The sequence below is a fragment of the Mya arenaria genome, chromosome 15 (assembly GCF_026914265.1).
Source record: "Mya arenaria isolate MELC-2E11 chromosome 15, ASM2691426v1".
NCBI lineage: Eukaryota > Metazoa > Mollusca > Bivalvia > Myida > Myidae > Mya > Mya arenaria.
In genome coordinates this window covers 46,910,310-46,920,357 of record NC_069136.1, presented here as the reverse complement: position 1 = coordinate 46,920,357, position 10,048 = coordinate 46,910,310, and the positions used below count along the sequence as shown (strand labels likewise).

Sequence of the window (10,048 nt, the reverse complement as noted above, 5' to 3'; positions counted from 1 at the left end):
GCTCCGAAATGTTTTAACCTCTTTAATAAACATGTTTTTTTTTGGAAGTTACTACACAGTCGCATGACTAACACATTCAATATTGACGACGATGAGTAAGTTTACTCTCAAATAAAATAAGTATTTAAGAGTAAGCCAAGTCGGAAAAAAGCAAAACGGCGTTCATTTTGCCACCAATTTCATTATTGTGACCAATAACACTATTCCTATCAGCTTGAACATTTCACAACAAGTATATCCGAATTTGTTCTGCACGAATCAGTGACACTCCCACATTTTATGTCTTGAAATTTTAAAATCATTTAATAATAAGATTAACTAGCAGCAAGTAGAACAACGTTCTTTTCTAAGGTATACAAATACCTTGAATGTTTTATGTCGAAATGTATGTACAGTGTACCATATGTAAGAAAATATAAATTTACCGCTTTGTTTGTTTTGTTTGTTCAATGTGAACGCTGAATAAAAAAACGCCCGCCTTATAAGTCAACTCTGGTTGGCTATAACCAGTATTCTTTTCTAAATTGCGTTAGCGTTTTCCCCCCTTTACATTTTAAATACATTTTTTGTTTGAAAGGATCAATAAATTGCAATCATGAAGTTAGTAGCATCCCGTGATTTCGTCGATAGCTTTTTTGTTTTTAAAACGAATTAATTGAATTTACGTTACTTTCCACCGGCGGGTCGAAAAACTGACAATCGCAGAGTCATGCAAATAATCGCAAAAACCACATACAAATCTGTTTCTATATGTATAGGAAAATATGTGTTCATCTTTAATGCTGGCTAATTCAATTCATACAAATATGTTTCAAAATAACGAAAATATGACATAAGGATATGTCAATACAAGACTGACTAAGATCTTTATCTCATGTTTTTGCAGTAACAGACAGACTGACAATTCTTCTCGGGGATGTTTAGGCTGGCATTCGAATTTCCTCTGTCGAACTGCATTTCGGTATTATTGCAATTTGATAGACTGTCGATCGAAAACCTCGAAATTGAAGCCTTTATTGTTTGTTAATGTGCCTGTCTGTTTTAGCTTTTCTGCTCTTCAATGTAGAAGCAACGGAGATTTTGTCATAGCACTGGCGTCGATGTCGTCTTTGGCGTGGACACCCTCGTGCAGTAGATAACTATAGGTCTATCATTGAGTACACATGCTGCCAGAATACATACACACATGTACAGCAAGGCCCTTAACTCTTGCTTTTGTAAGTATTTTTTGCCTCGTTTTCGACTGAAAAACAACATACGACTGTTGGCGTTCACTCAGTGGTGCATTTGTTCTAGACTTCATGTTCGTGTAAGTTTTGTCCACGGTCATTTAGATAACATGAATTCGGGCTATATACGAATTACTAGATACAGAATGTTTCATCACCTTTCCATTTTCAGAGATGGCGTGTGACATGTCAATGGCGCCAGGCGTCAGTTATGCCTTACAGTACATTGGTATGACTCACCCTTGATGATGAGAGACCGTCACCCACGTCTGCGTGCGGTATGAGATGCAACATTTTATTTACTATTTCATTAAATCTCGTTTTAAGGCCACTAAAGGGATGCAAAAAATGGTCTGAAAGTGCCGATATATCGTGAATAAGCAAAGCGATTCTCGTGCCTTCTCAGATCGGTTTTGGTGTTTTACACATGGATATCTCAAACATCAATTTACTAAAAATATTTCCAGAGAAACCTTGTGTAACATTTGTTTCGGCAATTTCTTATATTTGAGGAAGTGGATATTGGTTAAAATGTCAACAAACACTCATAGATCTATACTTCATTACAGATATTAACAAGAAAGACCATTGATGTAAAGCATCAAAGGGCGCCGTTTAATAGTTTATGCATTTGTTATGTGTTGAAAAACAAGGAATGTCATGACCAACAAGCATATTATGGTGCATCGAACCGCATCCGTGAAATTCTCAAAATATTTGTAGTATTCTGCTTAACAAGATAGGCTCAAGCATTGAAATTGAAGAGTTTCAAGTTGAACATTTCACTAGGGGTGTGATACATTCATGAACACGACAGAATTAGGGTGCTTGTGCTATGTATTTTTGTCATTGCCACATATTAATATACCGAGTTTTATTTTAATACCAGAAGTAGTTTTAAAGTAATGCTCTGGTCAAGAAAAAGCGACAAAGGGCAATAATTCTGTAATTAGCTGAAATACAGTTATAGTTATTGTGCACTGCACTTCCTCTCGTTGTGCTTTACCAATGAATGATGTTTAATGAAATTTCAAAAAGTAGTTTTCTAGTTATGCTCCAAACAGGAAAAGGTACAAAGGGAATAACTCTTGCAATTCGCTGAAATAGAGTTATTTTTCTTGTACAATGCAGATCTAATCATTTAGGGGGCGGGGGCAACGTCACCATGCTGGAATGACAACTTGAAGGGAAGAATAAGTTTCCTCATTATATGGGGGATTCATCATGAAGGTGATATGAAATAACATTTTAACAAATTTTGTAGTACTTAAACATACTAAACATTATCATTTCGTCTGAAAGTTGCAAACATAAATAGAACATAATTATTGAACTGTTATATAAAAAGTGAACATTGTTTACTAGATGAAATGCATTAAAACATAACATGTCTTGTATTTAGCTGTTTAATAATACTAAAATGTATGAAATTGGACAAATTGCATTAAAATCTGGTCAATGGAGTTGTAATGTTAATTTCTTCATTTACATGGTAAAGAAGAGTTGAAAATGAATGTGTTTGGTTGATAATGATATTAACACAAAAATAGCATGTGTCTTATAGGACAATGGCAAATTTTTCAAATATGATAAAAATAATGCATACAAACTAAATATGTATCAGACTATGTATGAAAAAATAATACTGTTTCTATTTTTCACAAAGGTTTTGAAATACAGCGATGCACATATAAGCATAAATAGGCCAAATATGCACAAAATAATAGTAAACAATGTGTGAAAGTGATACTGAACACTAAAAATAATTTCTTTGTGCATTAAATGAATATATACCAGAAAAGCAATACTAAATCAAGTCCAACATGTATAATAATATGAAGAACACCCCTTTATGAATATTTTCATAACAAATCAGAGAACATGTAATCAATAATCATTTATATAATTAGTATCAAATGTGTCTACTTTAATGAGTGTTAGGACATAGAAGTAGTAATTGTACATAATACAAAACAGCCAAAAAATTGTCAAAGCTCAATATAACAGGAAATCTATATGAAAACAAAAATCCTTAAAGGCCATAATTATATAAACTGAATTAGGGTATTAGTAATACACACTTTTATAAAATAATACACTCTTTTATAAAACTTTCACCGACAATATAGTTATTATCATGGTACACTATGGGACTTCCAAATTTCCAAATTTTGAAGATATTTTACCGTGAATTAAAAAAGTTATTTAAGTTTCATTACACCCAGCCCCAAACTCGAAGGGCTACAAAGAGCGACAAGTAAATATTTTGTCTATATTTGATTTTTTTTTCACATTATCATAGATTATGAAATAAACACAACAGTTTCTGGTAAAATAAACTTCAGTTAACAGAAAACTTAAGTTCAACCGAACACATTATTGATACACATGGAAAAAAGACAACCTGCTGAAATCATTTTAAATATTTTTTATGATGTCTAATGAATAATTTAAAAGACAATTAATGATAGTTTACCATTCAGTTTTGAAGAAAATATACATAATGTCATGTAACCATACATCTCTATAGCTAATAAAATGCTTAAAAATCAACCTTTTTCTTGTAAAAATTGATAAAGCTTTATTGGAATTCATAAAATGTAATCATTCAAATAAATGAATTTTACCTATGATACTAACTCAGAATTCAGATTTAAAAACAATGAATGTACTTTTAAATTAAAATATGTAAAGAAACAAGAACACTAAGTACGTGGTAATGCCCCTCCGAAAACTGTTAGAGTGAAAGTTCTCAACTAATGTCTTTTTAATATTATAACATGTAAACAGTCTCTGTGGGTAATCATTGTCTATTTGTTTTATTTTGTCAATGTTATTCTTACATTAAAAATTTTCACAATAATTCTTCACTCTTCAACATTTGAAGTTTTGTCTGTTCCCATGCGTTTGTACTTGTAGTGTGTGAACAATGATAATTACTCAATGCTGAGTCAATGCTGATTTGGTTTTTATGCCCCTTCAGGTACTTTACCCATCTAGAATGTTTAGTGCTGTAAATGAAAAAAAATTGTACTTTTAAGCCTTTCTAACTAATAAGTAACGATAATGATACTGCCATACATATACAAAATAAAATATAAACAGTTTAATATTTCTCAACATTATTTAAAAAACAACAACAAGCTGATACATACATGTAGATAATATTTTTTTTTACTAAATTTATCAATAAAATTCATCATCATCATCATCATCATCATCATCATCATCATCATCATCACCACCACCACCACCACCACCACCACCACCACCGCTTGATTATTAAATACAGTGAGTTTATAAAACAACAAACACCAACTCAAATATGTTTTATATGAAATATCACATCATCTCTATCAGATGTGACTGCCTTGTGGGTAGACATGGATGTCAAATCTGTCTCAATGATCCAACATAGTATTTAATGCAGGCTGGAATTCTTCATAACCTTGATTTTTGACTTAGTAATATTCAGTCATTTTCCTGCCTGAAAAAAATAAACTTCTGATTATCAACCAGCAGAAACTACAACCGTAAAATACAAATGCACATGTATTAATTATACATTCTGCACTAATATCCGTTTTAGCCAAGAGTAAGGGTTGGTAGGCACAAAAGTGTAGTTGTTGTGCATACATATAGTTGATAATGATTCACAACAGTATAGGGTTTTAACGAGACCTACACCAAGCAAATGAATGTCGCTAGTGTGCAAGCTGTCGTGGCTTCCAGCCCGAAACCATGTACATATTTTCTTCGAAAATATGCAGTTTGTAAACAAATAATGGGTATGTTCATGTATTATGGTATGTTAGAAATACCAAAACACATCATTTTTAAACATTTTTTTTATTTTAAGTTTAATATTTTTCTAAGATAAAACAATAAAAAAAAAGATTATATACTCATATCATATACATAAATAATGTACATAAGTACATTTAATAATATGTTACATGTACATAATGCACCAGACAATTGTAACCATGCCCCCCCCCCCCCCCCAGGTCCGGGGTTATGCCGGGGATAGCCGTGGAAATGGGCCGTGTATTTACCTTTCAGGTGGCCCTGCAGTGCCGGGTGAATGCGGTGGTTTTGTCTTCGAGTAAAATATAGCGGGGAATATGCCTTACCTAGGCTCCCTGGGGTGCGGGGGCATATGGCGGGGATACTTACATTCATAGCCCTTTGATACGAATATCCAAGTTAATGCTGATTGTTGACATTCGTTTTTTCAACTGAAAATCTTCTCTTTCGCGTATAATTCACTTATAATCCATGTTTTACTGTAATGTCTCAAATTGTTAGATGTATCGTAATCAACTGTCAGTGTGCACTTTTAGTGTTTAATTATTTTAAACGTACATTCATGAGAAAAACATCACCAGTTTCCAACTACTATGATATAGAAATTCCATTATTGACCTATGCATAGCTGGGAAATACCTTTTGGTTCTAAAAATAGCAACATCCGGTATGTGTAGTGTTCTAAAAATAAAACAACTCGGGGGCAATCGTAATACACTTTTACTAATGTCACCTTCAACACATTAACAAATAAAGTAAGGTGAACATTTAATTCCAATTTCAATTAAATTAAAGAAAACAGCTTACCTCATGGTTTTTCAATGCAGTAAACATAACAAAACAACATAAAACATAATTATTCCCATTCACATAATAACCGGTCCACACATTTTACATTTCCGGCACATGATATTACATGTAACCAATTGGAAAACGTAAACGAATCGGGAACAGTTATTAAACTTATTTGTCTTTCTTCCGAAATAATGTTTTGAAGATAAATTGAAGACAATCTATTCAACCATAAATAGCATTTTTAACACCCATGCAATCGCCACCCATTTGCATTTATTAATCATAATAAAATAACAGTAAAACCCAACTGTCAATCAACTTAAAAACCGCTCCTACCACTTACTAAAATAAATTCCCATTCCATAATAGGCGCGCACTTCAGTGCGGCGCCAATGAAAGAATAAGTAAAACGCGTGTTGATTATAGGACGCCGCATTGTTGAAATTGATGACGTTATCAAATTTCAATTGAATGCTTGTGCCAATAAAATAATATGTTTCAATCATAAATCTAACACAATTAATGAATTTCCTGCATTCTGATTAATTAACGATTTAAATTTGCGACGGTAAAACAGCTGCATATACTATCGCATTCTGGTGTATATACTGAGCTAATTTTGAATATCTGTATATTTCAGGTCACTGGTCACCAACCTTATTTCATGTTTAATGTGTATGTGAAGCCAAGCCTTATCCTTTGAACGTATAAAGTCATTATAAATTTCCTTTGTTTATTTCCAGGTAACTAGCATTTGAACTGTGCGCTGTGTGACGTATACACGACGTTTGACGTTCACATGTGTACGTCATCTATACTCCATCTTTGTACCATCTCCCTAGAACGATTCATTGTCATCCGAAATCCGCTGGAATCCACTGGTAAGAGTTTTGTTGCTTTGATTTCCCTTTAGAACACTGTTCTTTTATACGTTCTGGTGTCGTCGTCGTAAAGGCGTCGTTGTCATCGTCAGCATAGAAACCCTTAACCATTCATAACCTTGAAAGTCCACAACTCTGAACTTAATTATCGACTAGTAGTGCCCCTTGATTTACTACAAAGGTAACAAACGGACATCGGCATCCGCTTGTAGCGCTTTCATTTCAACTTTGACGCTCAAAGATGTTCGTAACGGAATTAAATTTTCAGATCTTTTTTAGAATTGTTATTTTAACAAAAACGCAATGCTTTATTCGTGACAAACGAGAAAGTAATGAAAAAGATACATGGCGTTGATTATAATTAATGGTAATACTATTTATAAATTAAGATTAAAAGGACTTTTTCAGACCAAAAGAAGTTTCAGTTCTTGTAAAATGTGTATCCCTTAAAAATGTATTCCCATGCTTAATGAGATTGTATCACGAAACAACGGCTATTCAGGTGCCCGGAAGATAACGTGATTTTTAATACCTTTAATTATGATAATTTAGGATGTCTTAATGGGCATTCGTGGAATGTAATGAGCCTCTTATCCTACTTCTGTCGAGAAATAAGTCTTTCAGATCTTGGACTGTCGATCAGATAACATGTAGACTTTGGTGAAAAGTACTTGATCTTTTCTTTGTTTGGACTTTTATGTCATTGAACAGTTTTCATTCATGGCAAAACCTACGGTAACGTTTTCATGTTGGTTAGATGGTGAATAACGATTGCCAGTGGTACGTACTGTTAAGCCACGGGCAATCTCGTAAAGTTGTCTTAGATATCGTACATGAAATAAAATGCCTTGAATGCGTAGTAATAATACAAGGAATGATAACACAGATATATTTCAAAAACAGAACAATAATGAGGAAATGTACCTCATACGAATAAAATTGCATAGGTCTGTTTTCTTTATGTTTTCTTTTACTGTGCAGTGAAACTATTTATGTTCTGGTCCTTCGAAATCATTCACTTAACTTTATAAGTTTTGAAGGTAGACTACCACTCAAAATAGCACAGTGTTGACTGTGTTGCACTTTTCAATATGATTACTAAGGATTGAGCGTTTTACCCTCACCTACGGGTCAGACCATTTTGCGAGCCACACTGATCGTTACTCTCAATAAACTGTTCTGACCATACCGATGGTGCTGTTGCCATACGTTAAATAGATTGAACGCTTTCCAGAGATCTCTTTTCAACATTTTGTTTATATTTTCAGTTCACGGTCTAAAACAACAACTAGAATAGAGATACTACTGGTATATGGACTGCCTTGGCCATCAGTAGCCCTATCATGATATTGGGGATTGTCGACCATAACAAAATCCTTCATCAATACGTCCTAAGAAAAGATATCTTCATCATATACGGAAGTGTAAGTGCTTCTTACATTCCGCTAACTATTATGTGGATTCTATTCGGCATGCCGATACAGCTATTACGGAAACAGTATAAACTTTGCGACCCGAATCAAATTCGCGATAGTGAAATTCTTATTAGACGGATACAGAGCAGTTGAACCACGACTTTCAAGAAGCGAAGGAAAAAACTGCAACATGTGCAGAGAAAGCCGCATCGACAACACGAATCCTCAAGTAGCAGCTTATCAAAGAAGTCCATCAAAGAAGGAGCAGAGTAGGCCTTTGATGACAGACTGAGTACAGCCAATATCAAGTACCAAAAAGTCTTCAGAGGAAATCATTCAGTATCAAATAGCTGGACAATCTTTCGTCATGTCTCAATCTGATAAATTCCGGTTACAAAGTTTAATGAGAAATCGTGAAAACGTCATACATATTGATGAGCTTTCGTCAGATAAAGGAGTATCTCATTCACATTCCGGGGACACCGATAAATCCTCCCTTCCGTCTATTTCACGTTTTTTTCCTGCAATGTAGGCCCACTGGACCAACGTTATAATGATTTAAACGACAATGAAGCCAAGTCAGTGACACGAACGTTCAGTGCTCCTGCAGAGCTGCACTCAATACGTCGCCAAATTTCAAACTCAGGCTCACATAACAGTTCAGTGGAAAAAAAAGACTCAGTAAACACAAGTGAATTGTTTAAAATTCTGTTTCTGTCTTTCGTAGTGTGTTGGGCCCCTTTTTTTATAGAAAGTATTCTAACAGTGTTGTGCAAATCTTGCATATTTGATCGAGTGCTTATGACAACTGTCCTTGGTACCTTTGATACATATCCAGTACCTTGAAATCAATAATCTACACTGTATTCAACAAGACGTTTCGGGCCACCATAGTCAAACTGTTAAAGTGTCAGTACCGGGCTATTCAGAGACCAATGAGAATTAAGGTCATTTATGTTGGACTTACTTACACACCAAAAATGTACAAAAATAATGAAATACTTCATATACCGTTATGACTTTTATGTGTTTTTAATTATAGGTCTATTCCCCATATTGACAAATATATTAAAATAATTTATTAATGTTATATTTAACCACATAGAAAATAAACCCTAGATATCTCTCTTTAAAAATATTTGAAAGCATCCACATTTCGTCATTATAACAGCAGATTGCTCAAATCAATTTCGGTGCAACATTACCAGCCTATCTTGTATATTGTTCCTTAATCAAATCTGCATAGTCCGCAACACGAGCATACTGATTAACATTGAGCTATATTGATGTCTTCCAGCTGTTAGCTTATCGTATACCAAAAAGCTGTATTGCATCCTAATGCTTTGTTACCTTAGTCTTTGTTGTTTTAGTTTTACTTTGCATAATACTTGCTTGTACAATTTATGTTGAATAGACTTTTGTGATGCATTTCGTGCATCTTGTTAAAAAGAATATGAAAAGTACTTCAATTGTAACCTTTTACTATTGGTTTTGATTTATTTTGTACGTTTTGTTGCATTGATTTTTTGTTTGTTTGTTTTATACCGTTTTCAAAATATTGCAATGAGAGGAGAGTCAGTTAAAAGATTGCATAGAGTGAAATAATGTTATCAGTAAAAACAGTTATATGGTCTATGTGAATATTTAATTTAATACTGAAACTGTCTAAATTAGGACTCGCAAGGAGAAACCTTGCCTTTGCCGTCTACTTTCTATTTAATTTATTACGGTTTGGTCTTATTACATCTGGTCTTCGTCTGTCCTTAAAACGATACGTCGTCTATTGCTACTTCCATACTATACACAGAAATGTTATTATTCCGTTTTCCAATTACTTTTAAATGTTTTCCAGATTTAATCATTTTAAACACAGCACTCTGGAGCCCTCTTAATAATATCAGCGAAACATCGTTTCAAAATA

At 33.6% G+C, this 10,048-nt stretch overlaps 1 protein-coding gene across 1 annotated transcript; it reads left to right on the top strand.

Annotated features, from left to right (window-relative positions):
* Positions 1-6,630: 6,630 nt before the first annotated feature.
* On the top strand, positions 6,631-8,973 carry LOC128219426 (5-hydroxytryptamine receptor 2A-like). The gene is made up of 3 exons (XM_052927235.1): positions 6,631-6,712; positions 8,114-8,245; positions 8,660-8,973. The coding sequence occupies exons 1-3, from the start codon at positions 6,631-6,633 to the stop codon at positions 8,971-8,973; spliced, it is 528 nt and encodes a 175-aa protein (XP_052783195.1).
* The last annotated feature ends 1,075 nt before the right edge of the window (positions 8,974-10,048 follow it).

Coding starts and splice junctions, on each gene's coding strand:
- LOC128219426 (XM_052927235.1), top strand. CDS start 6,631: ATGTGTACGTCATCTATACTCCATCTTTGTACCATCTCCCTAGAACGA. Junction 6,713..8,113: donor AAATCCGCTGGAATCCACTG/GTAAGAGTTTTG, acceptor TCCTAAGAAAAG/ATATCTTCATCATATACGGA. Junction 8,246..8,659: donor CCCGAATCAAATTCGCGATA/GTGAAATTCTTA, acceptor CCTGCAATGTAG/GCCCACTGGACCAACGTTAT.